The sequence below is a fragment of the Diospyros lotus genome, chromosome 10 (genome assembly GCF_014633365.1).
Source record: "Diospyros lotus cultivar Yz01 chromosome 10, ASM1463336v1, whole genome shotgun sequence".
NCBI classification, from domain to species: domain Eukaryota; kingdom Viridiplantae; phylum Streptophyta; class Magnoliopsida; order Ericales; family Ebenaceae; genus Diospyros; species Diospyros lotus.
Window position 1 is genome coordinate 15,626,592 of NC_068347.1, and position 18,499 is coordinate 15,645,090.

At 37.3% G+C, this 18,499-nt stretch overlaps 1 protein-coding gene across 2 annotated transcripts in view; it reads left to right on the forward strand.

Annotated features, from left to right (window-relative positions):
* LOC127811372 (uncharacterized) overlaps positions 1 to 18,499 on the forward strand; it is a 49,473-nt gene that overhangs the window by 13,040 nt on the left and 17,934 nt on the right. For both annotated transcript variants that reach the window (XM_052351162.1, XM_052351161.1), the window contains exons 2-3: positions 10,148 to 10,288; positions 10,447 to 12,208. In XM_052351162.1, coding sequence (XP_052207122.1) covers positions 10,148 to 10,288; positions 10,447 to 12,208 — 1,903 coding nt within the window. The remainder of the gene's footprint in view (positions 1 to 10,147; positions 10,289 to 10,446; positions 12,209 to 18,499) is intronic.

The following is an 18,499-nucleotide window of genomic DNA, read 5'->3' on the forward strand; positions in this document are numbered from 1 at the left end:
TTCAGCTGCAGCACTTTGTTTCTCAGACATTGTCATCATTGTTTGCAGCTGTGTTGCTCTTTTCTAATGGGAAAGTATATGGCTATTTCATCTTGTGTTTTGGAAAGTGTGGGAGAGTATAATAGTGATCCCAGTGTTGAAGAAAGTGATAACAGATAGTATACATTTCTGTTTCTATTTAGCTATTGTTTCAGTTCAAGTTTGTTAGTTTTCTGTTAGCTTATTTTAGCTTATGTTGCTGTTAAGGCTTAGCGCCTTCTCTATCAGCTGAGTATATATATATATCAGCTGATTCATATTTGTAATTAATCAATACAAGATCGAGGCATTCTTCTCTCAACTTTTCTCTCGTTTTTCATTATCATTTCTTACATTGTATCAGAGCCACTGGTCATGGCTTCCGATCCGAATTGCAGCGCTTCATCTCTTCCTCGATCTATTGCATCTTTTCTTTCAAATTTGCAACTCGATTTTTCTTCAGTTGCCAAAGCTCTTAATTATAGTCCGATCAATCTAGGAACAAGCAATTATTTGTTCTGGAAGGCACAAGTTCTAGCTACGGTTAGGACGTATGATTTGTCGGAGTTTCTCAACAAACGTCCTCCTCCTCCTAAATATCTTCCTCTTTCAGAATCAAACTTAAATTCTGAATCAAATCCAATTGGAGAAGATTCAGATGCATCGGTTCTCAATCCAGACTATATGAATTGGATTACATTAGATCAGCTGTTGCTTGGATGGCTGTTCTCGACAATTGATCAAGAAGTACTTGCGCAGGTAATCCACTGCGAGTCTTCATCGAATGTATGGCTATCTCTTGAGAATTTATATTCTCAACAAACCGTAGTCAAATCTTTCCAGTTGAAACAACAACTATGATCGGTAAAGAAAGACTCTCTGTCCATTAATGACTACATTCTAAAAATTAAGACAATTGGACATGCCTTGGCTGCCATTGGTGTGTAATAAAACGTAAAATGAAGATTATGTGAGAGGAGAAACTCAAGAGAGAAAACTAGAACCTCGTCCAGACTTTGATTGAGAAAATCAGAATAAAATCTCAAATACGATTACAATAGAAAGGCTACTGTATATATAGCCTGGATTACCGCAACTATAAACATATCAAGCTAGCAATCCTCTACAACCGAAACCACATCCTAATGATACACTCAACTCAACCACCTACAAACACAACATATAAAGTGACAAACAATACCAAGACAACTACAACAGATCAACTGCCTTAGTATCTTCAACATTCCCCTTCAATTTAGACCTCCTGAAAGTATCCTGCAGGACTGCGTCTGTAACAACATCAGTGCTGCATTCAGTGTCTTCAACATGCCCCTTCAATTTAGACCTCCTGAAAGTATCCTGCAGGGCTGCGTCTGCAGTAGATAAGTGCTGATACATAGGAGTCATTTGAAGACCAAGCTTACCACACAAGAACAGAAATCGATCTTTAGGGAGAGCCTTAGTAAAAATATCTGCAACTTGATACATTATAGGAACATAACGAATGTCAACAGCACCACATTCAACCTTTTCTCGAACAGAATGAATATCAATCTCTATGTGTTTAGTTCGGGAATGAAAGACTGGATTTTCAGAGATACACCTGGCTGCCAAATTATCACACCACAGTATAGGAGGAGCAGAACATGAAAAACCAAGTTCATGAAAAAGAGATTTTAACCATAGGATTTCAGTAACTCCTTGGGCAACAACCCGATATTCAGCTTCTCCAACCGACTTGGCAACCACAGTTTGCTTCTTAGAACCTCAAACCAGAAGATTATTCCCAATAAAAACACACCAGCCACTAGTAGATTGCCTAGTGATCTTGCAGCCAGCATGATTAGCATTCGTATAAACACTAAGAGGCAAATCAAGAGAGGATGGAGTAAACACCAAACCAAGGCCTACAGTCCCTTTAAGATATCGAAGTAATCGCTTACAAACCCACCAATGTTGATCCTTAGGACAGCTTAAGAACTGACTCAGCTTGTTTATGACAAAAGCAACATCTGGCCTGGTGTATGTAAGATATTGAAGAGACCCAATAATGGTTCTATAAAGTGTAGGATTAGAAAACAAATCCCGTTCATCAGTCAACGAGGTGGCAGAACTTAAAGGAATAGCACACCGTTTACAATCAACCATAGCAGCCTTTTTGAGCAAATCGATAGTATATTTGGACTGTGTGAGATAAAGTCCAGTGGAATCTCGATAAGCTTCAAATCCAAGAAAATAGTTGACTGAACCAAGTGTCTTTAGGGAAAAATGTTTATTTAAATCACCAATAAACGCATGTAAGGCAGTAGAATTTGACCCAGTGATCAAGATATCATCAACATAAACAAGCACAAACAAAACAAACGTGGATGTCCTCTTAATAAAGAGAGAGGCATCTGAGACTGACCGCACAAAACCCTAGCTTTGAAGAGCAGTTCGAAGCTTAGTATACCAAGCTCGTGGAGCTTGCTTAAGACCATAGAACGATTTCTTCAAGTGACAAACATAGGAAGGACGAGATTGATCAAGAAAACCCTCAGGTTCCATGAACACTGCCTCATTAAGATCTCCATTTAAAAATACATTATTCACATCAACTTGCTGAATATCCCAACCATAGGTAACAACCAATGAAAATAAAACCCTAATAGTTGGGGCCTTGACAACTGGACTAAAGGTTTCAGCAAAATCAATACTAGGTGTTTGGAGAAATCCTTTAGCAACAAGTCTAGCTTTGTACTTGAGAAGAGAGCCATCAGGATTATATTTAAGACGAAAAACCCATTTATAGCCTATGATGTTCATATCAAAAGAAAATGGAACAAGATCCCAAGTCTGATTTCTTAGCAAAGCTGAATATTTTTCCTCCATGGCTTTAGTCCAATTAGGATCTAAGAGAGCTTCTTGAGCAGAATGGGGTTCTAGAGAACTCACCAAGGCATAAGGAGAAGTGAGAGAAAGTTGTTTAGCTTTCGCATGGGTAATCATAGGATGAGTAGGAAGATTTGAAGCCGGTTTAGATAACGGAACAGTAGGTGAAACAAGAGAAGAAGAAGATTGATCAGGAGCAACAGAATCAGGAGAAGCAACAGTAGTGACAGGATGAGGAATTAAGAAACCAGAGGAATTAGGGTGCGGTGCTACCAAAGGTGAATGATCAGAAGGGAAAGAAGAACAGGAAGACAAAATGGCAGTAGATAAGCCAGGACTGAATACCGACTGAGGAGTAAGAGAGGAAGAAGGAAACAAAGTTTGAAATGGAAACTCCTTAGGATTAAAGATGACATGTCTGGAAATATAAACGCGACCAGAAGAGTGTAGACACTTATATCCAGGTTGAACATGACTGTAACCAAGAAAAATACACTTTGAGGAATGAAAATTAAACTTGTGCTTGTTATAAGGCCGAAGATAAGGAAAACAAGCACAACCAAATGGCTGTAAATGCATGTACTTAGGCTGCTTGTGATATAATTTCTCAAATGGAGTAAGGAATTGAAGGGATGAGGCTAGAAGTAAATTGATAATATAGACAGAAGTTTGAAAAGCTTATACCCAATATTTCAAAGGCATATTAGCATGAGCTAACAAAGTAAGACCTATTTCAGCAATGTGCCTATGTTTTCTTTCAGCCACACCATTTTGTTGATGTGTGTAGGGACAAGAAAAACGAGATTGAATACCATAGGTATGAAGATAGGGTAAAAAGGCTTTAAACTCTCCACCATTATCAGTTTGAAGAGCTTTGAGTTTACACTGATATTGTAATTCAGCAAACTTATGAAAGGTTTTGAAAATAGACAATGCTTCAGACTTGAGTTTCATTGGATACAACCATGTATAATGAGTATAGGCATCAACAAAAACAATATAATACCTATAACCCTCAACAGACAACATAGGAGCAGGCCCCCAGAGATCTGAATAGATCAACTCCAAGGGATGAGTTGCTGTAATCGGACATTGTGCAAAAGGTAATTGATGCAATTTACCTAATTTGCAAGAATCACAAAAAGACAAACCAGTAGAAGAACAAGGAATACTGATTTTATTTCAAACTTGTTTCAATACAAAAAAAGAGGGATGACCCAAACGAGCATGCCAATGCTGACAAATTTTATTAGTACAAGAGACTTGCATGCAAGACTTATTACAATCTAAACGGGAATCAGATGAAATAGAAGGCCTTGACAATTTTGCAGAAGAAACTGCAGTAAAAGAGGATGAAACAGCTGGTGAGGCAACAGGAACAACTGCTGGATCCAGCTGATAGAGGCCATTTTTAAGAGTTCATCGAAGTAGCACCTTGCCCGAAACTTTGTCCTTAATTAAACAAAAATGAGAATGAAATTCAGCAATGACATTATGATCATTGGTAAACTAAGAAACACTCATTAAATTCTTTTTCATACATGGAACATGAAGAACTTAAGATAAAGAAAGAACTGATGGAGGAATAGTTTGAGTAAGCAAGTGACTAGATCCAACATTAGTAATAGGCAGAGTCTTACCATTGCCTATTGCTACTTTGTCGTTGCCACTATAAGGAGTATGAAGAGAAAGATTGTTAAGGCTAGAAGTGATATGGTTTGTAGCACCAGAGTCTACACCAAGAGGCATCTCCGAACTGATAGGAGGAGGATGAAGAAGGTTGATATTGATCAGGCACAAATTGGGAGGACACACCATGATGAGCCTCAGGTGCAAACCCTAAACCTGTCAAGAAAGCTCCATTAGACTCATTAGACGCCACAAACGCCTGAGAATTAGAGTCATTACCACCTCTTCCAAAAGAAGGTTGCTGAAAATTGCTGTCAAATCGATGATAATATCTATCAGCTAAATGTCCTAGTTTTCCACATAATTGACAATAAAACCTCTTGCCATATGAACGACCTCTACCTCTTCCTCCTCTAAAACCATTTCCGCGACCACCTCGAGTTTGAGAATTGCCTCTACCATTATTCATAGTGGTATTTCGACCTTGTTGTGGAGCATAACTAACATTCATAGCGGCATAATCAAACTTATGCACGGCGTTAGACAAATTCATATTCTTTATAGCTAACCGCTGCCCATGCATCATTAAAAGATACTGGACTTTTTCCAGATCAATTTCATCCATCTGATATGTAATTAAACCAACAACTGTGTCATAGTCCTCATCTAATCCATGCAGAATCGTCATTAACAGATCTTGATCATTTAATGGCTCTCCTATAGTTGTTAATGCGTAATTAATGGTTTTGACTTGTAAAACATAGTCATTCACAGTCATATCACCTTTTTTAATAAATCTAAGTTGTTGTTTTAATTGAAATGAACGAGCAACTTTTTGACGAGAAAACAAGCTATCAAGTGTAGACCATTCCTTTGCTGCAGATTCACAATGTATAACTTGACCAATTACCTCCTTGTCTATAGTCGAAAATAGCCACCCTAGCAGAAGCTGATCTGATCGCATCCAATTCAGAAACTCAGGATTGACAATCGGCTCATTTCCTTCTGACTGAACATATTTCGAAGGCATATCTGACTTGTTCAGGAACAATTGCAAATCAAAAGTCCTAACTGTGGCTAGGATCTGCGCCTTCCAATATAGGTAATTATTCGAATCTAGTTTCGTAGGAATGAAACTAAACACCTTAGCAACATAAGCAAAATTCGATAAAGCAGTTGATGACAAGGAGGAAGCAGACGAGGTTGAATCACGAGAAGCCATGGACGCAAGTCGCGATGGCTCTGATACCATGTAATAAAACGTGAACTGAAGATTATGTGAGAGGAGAAACTCAAGAGAGAAAACTAGAACCTCGTCCAGACTTTGATTGAGAAAATCAGAATAAAATCTCAATACGATTACAATAGATAGGCTACCGTATATATAGCCTGGATTATTGTAACTATAAACATATCAAGCTAGCAATCCTCTACAACCGAAACCACATCCTAATAATACACTCAACCAACTACAAACACAACATATAAAGTGACAAACAATACCAAGACAACTACAACAGATCAACTACCTTAGTATCTTCAACATGGTGAACATCTAGGTGATAAAGATTTACTATTATCCATAGATTTACTATTATCCATATTAAATGGATTGGATCATGACTATGAAGCTGTCGTCAGTCTAATCACCTATCAAATGGATGACATTAACATTGAGAAAGTTCAATATATGCTGCTTATGCATGAACAACGTTTAACTGCTAAGAATCAGTCCGTTTTGTCTACTGTTAACGCTGATATGAGTAGCTCAATGAATGTTAATGTTGCATCCTATGGATCAAAATCTGGTGATAGATTTTCTAATAATAGAGGTAGTTTTACTCCTCGAGGAAATGGTTATATGAATAGAGGAGGTCGTGGCAGGTTCGGTGGCAGACGCATATACTGTCAACTCTGTGGCAAACCTGGCCATCTAGTTGATAAGTGTTATGTCGCAGTCGTTGGGACTGTGGTCAACTTCCGTCCGAAGAGTATTAGAATGGATAGGGAATGGTAGTAGAAGAGAAAGGTTTAGAGAGAAGAAGAAGGTTGAGGGAGAGATAGAGGGAAAGCAGGGAGTAAATCTGAATTTGTTGATTGATTCTCGATAATGATTCTTAGGAGCCGTTTGGGCTTATATAGCTATCTTAGGTGCTGCCACAGCAGATTGCAGCTCCCATAACCAATTATTAGGAGTAAATCTGAATTTGTTGTTTGTATCATCTGTAAATAAACCTAGTCATCCTTCTTCTTTGTGTCCCTCTACTGCTATATTTCATTCTCTTCCCTCTTTTCATTCTAAGAGTTCTCGGGTAGCACAGTCTTCAATGCCTTCTCCTCCTGTCACTCAAACAACATTTCCATCTTCGTCTTTGGAAAACTCTGATTTCCCTTCTTTGTTACCTGTTTCTTCAGACATACAACAAGGTCCTTCCACTTACCCGCTTCCTTCTCATTCTAAATCTGTACCTCTACCTTTTGTTCATCCTATGATTACCCGTTCTAAGTCTAAACAACTTTGTTCTTCTCCTCATGCCCTCCTAAGTGCTCTAGAACCTAACACAGTTGATGAAGCTCTCTCTGATCCTCATTGGACTCAAGCAATGGAAGAAGAGTTTTCTGCTCTTCAACGCAATAATACTTGGGAATTGGTACCAGCTTCTCAAGATATGAATTTAATTAGATGTAAATGGGTGTATCGGACTAAATACAAAGTTGATGGATCCATTCTAAAACACAAGGCCCGTTTGGTTGCAAAAGGTTTTCTCCAAACCCTTGGAATTGATTATTTGGAGACCTTTAGTCCAGTTGTTAAAGCTCCTACAATTAGAATTTTATTCTCCTTGGCGGTCCATTTTGGCTGGGATATTCAGCAAGTAGATATAAATAATGCCTTTTTGAATGGAGAACTATTAGAGGATGTTTATATGACTCAACCAACTGGCTTTGTTGACTCTAATTTTCCTTCCCATGTTTGTAAACTGAAGAAATCTTTGTATGGATTGAAACAAGCACCTAGAGCTTGGTATCTTAAGTTGAAATCTGTGTTGCAAGGCTGGGGATTTTCTAGAGCAGTATCAGATGCATCACTCTTCATTAAACGGACTGACACAACAGTTTTATTTCTCTTGGTGTATGTTGGTGACATATTAATCACCGGATCCAATCCTATTATCTTGCAGAAGTGTATTCAGGATCTAGATGATCATTTTGCTCTCAAAACTTTGGGTTCTGTCAGTTATTTTCTAGGTTTTGAAGCTCATAGAACTGCTGATGGTTTGTATCTTACGCAATCAAAGTATGTTTTAGATCTCTTGAAGAAAGCTTCTATGCAGGATTGTGAACCTTGTGATACACCTCTGATATCTGGTTTTGTTTTTACTGACAAGGGAGAGCCATTTTCAGATCCTACTCTTTACCGAACTCTAATTGGATCTCTTCAATATTTGACAAATACTAGACCTGATATTTCTTTTGTGGTAAACAAGCTTAGTCAGTTCCTGTCTTATCCTAAAATATAGCACCGGTTAGCTTGCAAATGGCTTCTTTGATATCTTAAGAGTACAATCGGTTTGGGGCTAGTTTTCCGGCCTATGGTACACGGTCTTTCTTTGACTGTGTTTACTGATGTTGATCATGCTGGATGTCAGCTTACACGAAGGTCAACAAGTGGTGTTTGTGTGTTTCTTGGTTCTAATTTGATGGCTTGAAGTTCTAGAAAGCAATCAGTTGTGGCTCGATCAGTTGGTGAAGCTGAATATCGCGCATTGGCTCAAGGAGTTACTGAAATTCTGTGGTTAAAATCTTTGTTCTCTGAGCTGGGCTATTCTATATCTCATACTCCTATTTTGTGGTGTGATAATATGGCTGCCAAAAGCATAGCAGAGAATTCGGTGTTCCATTCCCGCACTAAGCATATAGAAATAGATGTACATTTTGTGCGTGAGAAGGTTGAAAAAGGGGTGGTTGAGATTAGATATGTGCCCACTTTATATTAGGTTGCTGATATCTTTACTAAGAGTTTGCCTCGTGATCGGTTGCAGTTTTTGTGTAATAAAATTGGTTTGTAGTTTTCTCCTACTATAAAGTCACAGCTGATTGGCAATACTGCTCCTATAAAGAAACAAAGGAATTCCAAGTCTGAAGGGAGGTCTAAACTGAAGGGAAATGTTGAAGAAAGTGATAACAGATAGTATACATTTCTGTTTCTATTTAGCTATTGTTTCAGTTCAAGTTTGTTAGTTTTCTGTTAGCTTATTTTAGCTTATGTTGCTGTTAAGGCTTAGCGCCTTCTCTATCAGCTGAGTATATATATATATATATATCAGCTGATTCATATTTGTAATTAATCAATATAAGATCGAGGCATTCTTCTCTCAACTTTTCTCTCGTTTTTCATTATCATTTCTTACACCAAGATTATGTTTTTTATGGAGATAGACAGCATGATTTATTAAATCACGGTGATGTGGTCTGGAAGAAGTTGGTTTTGCAAACAAAAAGTTCAGTTTAGTTAACCAGGAATTAGATCACATTGATAAAGGATTGGATGGAGTACTTTGGGTTGAATTGTTTGAATTAGTCTACTTGGATTTGATGGGACACGTCATCTAATGATGGAGTTTATGAAGTGATATTAGTGGTTGCACAAATTCTTAAGAAGAGTTCATATACTTCCATTCTCATTCATGACATGCTCTTTGAGTTTCTTCAGCCAAATGATCCATCTCACTTTAAATGTTATTTTGGATCACATTAAAGGCTTAATGGTCCATGTTCTATCCTACTGGCAGTAGCTGTCATGATTGTGATTTCCTTGAGAACTCCTTACCCCACGTATAGAGAAACATATAGAGAGAGAGGGGAATTGGTGGAAGGGGTTTCTCCTTTACAATTTTCATATACACTCTTAGTGTTTGAATTGCCTTGTGTTTTCATGATATCAGCTACATGATGCCATATCAATTATCTTCATTCACCGCCATCTCATAAAGCTTTTTCCTTTGCTAGAGGTTTGCATCAAGAAGGGCATCCGGCGTAAATTTTGCCATATTGTTCTTTTGCTTGGATTTATATTGTCAATGTGACTTTTAGAAGTCAATTGACATTAGGAATATTGTTCCATTGACCCTAACTTGGTTAGGATAAGGTGCAGTTGATGATGATGCGGTTAGTGTTTGAATTCCATTTCCATGCGTTTTAACAATAGCAACTATTGTTGACTGTGCTAACTAGATTAAGTTTTCAGTTTGTGTTCCCTTTATTTCTTTTCTTACTGGCTGGTTCAAAATAATTCTTCTAATGATGATATCAGAGCTAGTATTTTCATTTACCTGAGTTGGATGGCTTAGGCCTAGGTGGTCTTAATGCCATAATTTTTTTTAAATTTTTTTTCATGTTTTACTGATATTGTCTGTTCATAAAGATTATTGGTGCTCAAGACAATACAATTTCAAGTTTTGCTATATAATCAACCTTGTTATAGAAAGTAAACTACAAGTTTAAGTGCTAATTTTTAAATGTTTTAGTCTATTCACAGCTCTTGATCTTCTAAGTTTACCACCTCCTCTAATTTGCCACATGGCTATCAATTTCAGTTTACATTCATTCTGGTTTGTTGTGTTTTCAGGTTTATTTTGCTGGCTTAGGATGCTTAAAAAATGTAAGGGCAGCCCTATGCAGAGGAAGAGTATTGAAATGCACCCGCTGTGGGAGGCCAGGGGCAACAATTGGATGTCGTGTTGATCGTTGTCCAAAAACTTACCACTTGGTTAGTCATCGATGTCTCTTTTATAACATGGCTTCTTCATTGTTGTATATCTTTCGTTCTCGTCTTTCTCTTGCCTTGATCTGATGTTGCTGGGACACTTTGATTTTATCAAGTTTATATCTTTTGTATGCTCATTTTCTGATATTTCCCCTTTGCAGCCTTGTGCACGAGCTAATGGTTGCATTTTTGATCATCGCAAATTTCTCATAGCATGCACAGATCATCGACATCTTTTCCAACCTCATGGAAGTGAATATTTGTATAGAATAAAGAAAATGAAAGCTAAGAAAATGAAGTTGGAATTGAGAAAGTTATCAAATGATGCTTCGCGAAGAGATATTGAATCAGAAGAAAAATGGTTAGAGAATTGTGGTGAGGATGAAGAATTTTTGAAACGTGAGAGCAAAAGGCTATATAGGGATCTATTGAGAATTGCACCTGTGTACATTGGAGGCTCAAACTCTGAAAATGATAGGCAATTTCAGGGTTGGGAGTCTGTTGCTGGGCTTCAAGATGTCATCCAATGCATGAAGGAGGTTGTCATTTTACCATTACTATATCCTGAGTTCTTTAATAATATGGGAATTACACCTCCTAGAGGTGTTCTTTTGCATGGCTATCCTGGAACTGGTAAAACATTAGTAGTGCGTGCTTTAATTGGTTCCTGTGCTCGTGGTGATAAACGGATAGCATATTTTGCTCGCAAAGGAGCTGATTGTTTAGGAAAATATGTCGGTGATGCTGAGCGTCAGCTAAGGCTTTTGTTTCAGGTTGCTGAGAAAGCCCAACCATCTATAATTTTCTTTGATGAGATTGATGGGTTGGCACCTTGCCGCACTAGGCAGCAAGATCAGACCCATAATTCTGTTGTTTCCACCTTGCTTGCTCTGTTAGATGGTTTAAAATCTAGGGGCTCAGTTGTAGTAATTGGTGCAACAAATCGTCCTGATGCTGTTGATCCAGCTTTAAGGCGGCCTGGTAGGTTTGATAGGGAAATTTATTTTCCATTGCCATCAGTAGAGGACAGGGCAGCCATTCTCTCACTTCACACAAAAAGATGGCCAAAGCCAGTGACTGGATCATTGCTCAATTGGATTGCAAGAAGGACTGCAGGTTTTGCTGGTGCTGATCTTCAGGCTCTTTGTACTCAAGCAGCAATGGTTGCCCTGAGAAGGAATTGTCCCTTGCAAGAACTATTGTCAGAAGCTGAAAAGCAAGCTTCCCACGGTAAATATCCTCCTCTCCCCCCCTTTGCAGTGGAGGAGAGGGATTGGTTAGAGGCACTTTCATGTGCACCGCCTCCATGCTCTCAGAGGGGGGCAGGAATGGCTGCAAATGATGTGGTATCCTCACCTCTCCTACGTCATCTTATTCCTTGTCTGCTGCAACCATTATCCAGATTGCTCGTTTCCCTTTATCTTGATGAACGTCTCTTGTTGCCGTCTCCTCTTTATAAAGCTGCTGTACTGATCAAAAGTATATTTGTTTCTTCTTTGGATAAGAAGAAAGTGCCAAGTGATCACTGGTGGACCCATGTTGATGGCTTGCTTCAAGAAGTAGATGTTATGAGGAATATTGAGACTAAACTTTTGCACCTTGGCATTGTTACTGGACAGGATAGTGATTCTAAGCTTGATGCTTTCAGTGAGAATACTAATGATGGCAGATTGATGCTCAAACATCAAAAAGTGCAGCAAATAGGTGCTCGTACTAGTTTGTTACAGAATGTCTCTGATGCATCAGGAAAGAAGTCAGGATTCCGGACGGTAATTTCTGGAAACCCCAGGTCTGGTCAGAGGTATCTTGCTTCTTGTCTTCTCCATTGTTTTGTTGGAAATGTTGAAATCCAAAAGGTTGATTTGGCCACAATTTCACAAGAAGGGCATGGAGATGTGATGCAAGGGGTTACCCGGATATTAAGTATGTCCCTGTTCTATTTTGATATTTTCATTTTGCCTTAAAGCTGCATGACTGAAAATAATCTGCACTTCAAACATCACAGTCCACATGAATGCCTCCATTAACCTCGTTTCTGTTTACTTCGTTTTCTATTGACAGATTAATACCCATTTTCTATGAAATGTTTCTGTGTCTGACATGTCTCCTGCCCCGTTTAGATTGATTAAGGTTAATGGAATTGAACACAAAAGATGCATTTCTTGGTGAAGGATTCTTTTAGTCTAGGAATTGTAGACACAGTCTCACTAAAGAGTCTAAAAGAAGGATGTTAAAATGCTATTGCATCTGGTGAATTTGGACCCTCACAGCTATATCTTGCTGCCTTGATGGCCAAATTGATTGTTTAACAGTGCATTTTTCTTCCATGTTTAAATTATTTATTTTATTTTTTCTGTAGTTATGTTAATATATGTCATAAACCTAGGTTTGACCTAGGGTTTGGAAGAAATCAAGGAAGATAGAACAGAAAAGAAGGGAGAAATCAGAAGAGCAGAAAAATATCAGGGAGAATTAGAGCAGATGGAGTTTGGAAGAAATCAAGGAAGATAGAACAGAAAAGAAGGGAGAAATCTGAAGAGCAGAAAAATATCAGGGAGAATCAGAGCAGAAAGAACTGAGAGAGAAAGAGAACAGAGAGTACAAGAAGAAAGAAATACATATATTCTACAATTACTATTATATCCTTGGGGTCATGAGAATATAATGCTTGATTTTTAGAGTTTTAAGCTATTGCCTTGATTGTTTCTACCATGTTGTATTTTATGTTTTTATTTCTTCCTGTCCAAAATTTTGTTATTTATTTTCTCAATGTTACCGCAATATGACTTTGGGTCACAACAAGATGCAGTTTGTTTTTGTTGGATGAAAGGAGTTTGACAGTTCTTTATTTTCTAGTGCAAATTCCCAACCCCCTTGTCTGATCGCTGAATATGACAAGGGGTATTTGAGGGGAAATCTTCCAGAAGCCAACGGGAATTGAGAGAAAGGAGAAAGAGGGAGAGATAGAGAAAAGAGAGAAAGGGGGAGAGCAGAAGATACGAGAGAATGGAGAGAAAGGAAGAAGAGGGAGAGGTAGAGGAAAGAGAGAAAGAAAGGAAGAGAAGAAGATACGAAAGAATTGGAGATAATATTTCAAGTCTATTTCATTTCTGCCCCCATCCTCATGCTGTGGCTTAATATATAGGCTCACAGCCACTACACTACCATGTGTGATACAACAGATTTGTAACCGCCTTAGCTATAGGACAAAAAAAGAAAATATCCATAACAAAAAAAAAAAGAGGCAAAATTACAATAGCTACCCTTGGCATGTGACACTTGCATATTAGGCTTTAAGAGCCATTGACTGAATGGAATCAGGTAGTATTTTTAGAAATATGAAATGTAAGTTATCAGTAATGTGATTTAAGGTTAACAATACTTCCAATGGGGGATCTATTGAAGATGTAGTTGTAAACATAGTTGTTTATAGATATATAAGAAAGAAATTATTTACAGTAAAATTTTATAATCAAGCTTCGATGGAGTTGTAAATAAAAATATCCAATATTCTTTCTACATGTGATATATTTGTTTTGGTGATATCAGTCAAAATGCAACCCTTATACTTTAATAATTTAAGCAAACACAGGGTCTTCAATTGATCTTTTAGAATAAGTTGTAGAACATGGTCGCAACTTCTCCTCACTTATTTACTTATCCGAAGGAAAAAATATACATATACTTCCCCTTAATTCTTTATTCCAAGTTCCAACTCCACTCGTGGATTGAGTAAGACCCTCAACATTTTTAGTGTTGAAGCAAAGGCTAAGGATTAGACCATGGAATGTTGGCACTTTAAAAAAAAAAAAAAATTGAAGCAAGAGATGTAATGATGATTAAAAGAAATGAACAAAGATATATCAAGCCTTTATCCCACTATGTGAGGTCGGCTACATGAATTCTAGCTTTCCTTTCATTTCTATTTGTTACCTTATTTTTTGTAAGGCTTGTATTTAATACCAAACCTAAGTGTGTCCCATAGTGAGTTTTTGATCTTCCTCTTTTGCTAAGTACTTGTTGCATTCCATTAAATCTCTCCACAAGAGCCTCTAATTGGTATTCTTCTCACATGACCAACCAGACCGTGTTAATTTGACTCATGCATCTTAACTTCAATATGAGTTACTTAAGTCTTATTATGAATAACCTCATTTTTAATTTTATCTTTTCTTGTATGCTTTAACACTCAACTTAGAATCCTCATCTCTATTACACTCAAATTTTGCAAGCAATGGGGCCTTACATTCCAACACTTTGTCCCATATTACAAAGCTAGTCTTATAGCTATTTTGTAAAATTTTTATTTTAGCTTTAATGGAATATTCCTATAAAACATAATGTTAGATGCACTTTTTTATTTTAACCATTATGACTCAACTCTATGGGTAACATCCTAATTAATCTTCTTGTCTTTTTGGATGATTCATCTAAGATATCTAAGTTGATCTTTTCTTGATATGATTTGATCTCCCAATTTTACCATTACATCATCTACATTAGTATTTTTACTAAACTTACATTTCAAATATTCAGTAGATTCTGAAGTCTTCCTTCATGCCTTGAGTTTTGTATTCACATATTCTTTTGTGTCATCTGCCAACACTATATCATCTACAAGTAGCATACACCACAATTCCTTTGCTTGAACATGTTTAATGAGTCCATCCATTAGTAGGGTAGATAAGGACTTAATGTAGATCCTTGATGTAATCCCATTGTAATTAGAAAAGCCTTAGTATCTCCATATGATTTGAATTTCTCTGCTTTATGATGCATGTCTTTAATAACTTGTATATAAACTTTTCAAGCTCTTTCTTCTCTAAAACACGACATAAGACTTTTCTAAGAACTTTATGATGTAAGAGCAGTTCTTTCTGTTATTAATGTTTTTATTTTATTTTTATTTGTTTAATTCTACTTAGTATTAAAGTTATTAGGTTTTAAATATTTTTTTATTTATAAGCATTAAGAAGTAGTCATGTGACTAGCATGCGACTATTAAAATAGATAGAGTCTTAAGATTAGATGGATTCCTTTGTGATCAAGGACTGCATCAAATTGTTGTCAAAGTGAAATGATCATGTAGTTGGGTTAGGTTTTTTAGTTTTGAGCCATTGTTGGATGTGCTAGACGTGGAAGAGGCAATGAAGCCCATGAAACAGAATTTGTTGCGATGTGGAATATGATTGAATTTTTGTTGGAAGCTGTGCATGCTATGTAGCGACAAGAACGTGTGGCATCCCCTATGGAGATTCCTGAAGGTGACTACAACCCTTTTGACTTGCAAGAAGGTGGTCTTGAGGCAGAACTTGATGATGGATGTCAGAATGCAAGGGCTTACTAGGGAAAAAATAGTAATTTGCCTATTTTACATTTTACTTGTATATTCCTCTGGTTTTATTTTTTTGTTAGTTTGTTATTTTCTATAGAGTAACTATATAAAGCTACATAAGTTTGTTGGTAAGATATGTTTTGGAATGACAATTGAATTCAACTTTCCCTTTTATCAATTCTCTCTCAAGTTTCCTCTGCTTTCTCCCTAATCTCTCATTTCCTCTGTTCTATATGCAACTTTCCCTCATTTTTGTCTATTATTTTCCCCATTTCTGTCTAATTCTCCCTTCAATCCTTCTGCTCTTGGTTCGAATTCCCTCAGATTCTTCCCAAACCCTAGGCTAAACCCTAGGTACATGACAATTTGGTATCAGAGCAGTCAATCATGGGCTATGATTTCGATTCGATTATCTGTGAAATTAATCGAGCAGTGATTTGGCGGATTCAGTTTCATTGATTTCAACGAAGGAATTCTTGGCTATTTGACCTTGAGGCAGTTTATTATCCAACAGATTTTGCAGAATTTCGGGGAATGGAGGTTTATGTGATAATCAACGTTACGTAGGTTGGGACAATAAATCCTAGCTGCAATTGAAGGTAATTAAAAGCAATGGAGCCGGTCCACTATCAGCTGATTGATTTCTGACGTTATTAATCTCTGATGTGGAGCCTTTCTCAACTCAAAATTGTAGGTGAAGTAGAGCAAGCAATTTTGACAATCAGCGATTCTGACTGTTGCCTAGTTGTCGATTACTTAGCAATTGTTGCAGCAAGTGACAAAAACGATGATGGAGAGGCAAATCCATATTGGATTTGTAGAATCGGTTGTGGATAAAAAGCTAGACAGTGCTTTCGGTCTGATGCAAGGGGAGATCAGTCACATGCTTGAAATTTGGGATGAATTCAAAAATTGGATGATGGACCAATACATGATAATATTTGCTAGATAGAATCAGGTTAGACTACTTGCTTGTTTGCTTTCCAGAGAATATTCAGATTTGATTATTATAGGGAAGCGACCAGATCCTATGATTAATCCTTACTCTCCTTGAAGAATTGGACCAGATCCTATTTCAATTGGGAATCCTTACCTTACTCGTCCACGAAATCAGAACTCCATTAACAAATCTTAAGAGTCCAACGCAAGGAGACAAAATTGTTTTTTCAGAAATGGATTTTGGAATGTCTAAGGAAGAAAACAATAATAAGAGGGGCGTGGTTAAGGAAGCATTACAACCTCAGGAGTTCCTTAAAATGCAGCAGTCTAAGGAAAAGTCAAGGTTATGGGAAAATGATTCATTGCTTACCTCCAATTTTGAGCAGATGAAGTATTTTGATTTAGGCAGTATTGACAAGAAGGATGACTGCAATATCAGATATGATATTGTTGGTGAAATGCATTCTTCAAAGGGAAACTATAACGATTAGGTTGTTAGGATAGTAGATCCAAAGGAACCATCTGATCCCTTTGAAAAAGAAGTTCATGAAGAGGAACATTCCGGCAAACAGAAAGAAAAAGATGTTGCTGAATTATCTGCATGGAATTAGGAAGTTTCGACTAAAAAATTAGTCAATATTAAGGAAGTTAGTGTTGGAGTCCTTCCGCAAGATTCTAATTTACAGGGATATGAGGAACCAAGTGAAGTGAACCTGTCAATGGTAACTCAAGATTCCAAAGATGAAAGGAGATTGGATAAGGAGATTTGTGTAGACTACATTTTACAATGGTAGGAAGCTGATGATTCGGTTGATATGTAGGCTATAAATTAGATTGGAGATGGGAACTACTATGAAGATGGCTTTCATGCATATGATATTCTGGACAGGGATATTGTTTCATCAGATAATCTGGTTATAAATCATGTTGGGGATGGGGGTCATGATGGAGGCCATGTTTCAACCATTGAGGAGCCTGTGGAAATTTCTTATCCCTTACTATGCAATTAGTATGTCCAGACAGGAAGGGCAGTTGCAGGAACTGACACTGGAACACCATTGGAGGAGAAAATTGTTGAAGATAAATCTTTGGTGTACAACAGTGAGCAAAAAATGACTTGGGAGGAAGAGTTTTCTGCTGTTTTATTTGTTCAAGTTTTAGTTGGTGAGTTGTAGGGTCAGATCGGCTCTGGGCTAGCAAAGAAATTTGAGTCCCATACTATTATTGGAAATGCTATGATTGGAGATATATCCTCAACTGAGATATCTTCTAATGTTGTGAGGGTGTGTGGATTTGATAAGGAAGTATGGGGACAACATGCAATTGGAGGACAACTATAGAAAAGAAGACGCTACAAAAAAGAACTGAAGCAGGCTTTATGGTTGGAAACAAGGTCTTTTATGAGTTGGGCAATTCAATTTTTCAGGGAAGGTTATGGTACTTTGTGCCAGTAAAGCAAAACACTGCTCTGGAGATGTCAGAAAGTATGGCATTAACAAATAAATATCTATCAAGGTTTCAGTTAAGGGAAATAGCTAGAGGAGCCAAAAGTTCTGCTGTGGATAACAAAGCTCCTGCTGCTTTATTTATTCTTATTCCAGCTGACCAATTAGGATTTTTGTCTACTGTAATAAAGGATGGAGTGATGAATGGAATTGATGTTGCAACAACTCCTAGTTCTACTACTCTCAAATAGTTTTTGTTTGGGTATCTGAAGCAAGTCTACATTACTCAATTGCTCAATTGCTCCATCTGTAGGTTATTGCAGATATTTTTGCAGTAGAGAATGGCAGTTGGTTTGTCTAGAATACATTAATTGTAGCTATGGATGCGTGCCTGCCATCCTTACTTGTATTAGATGGTGATGAACTATTATAGGAAGTCACGGGCACAGTTAGTCATTCCTCTGGACTCCAAACAGCCAACATCGAAGGATCAGT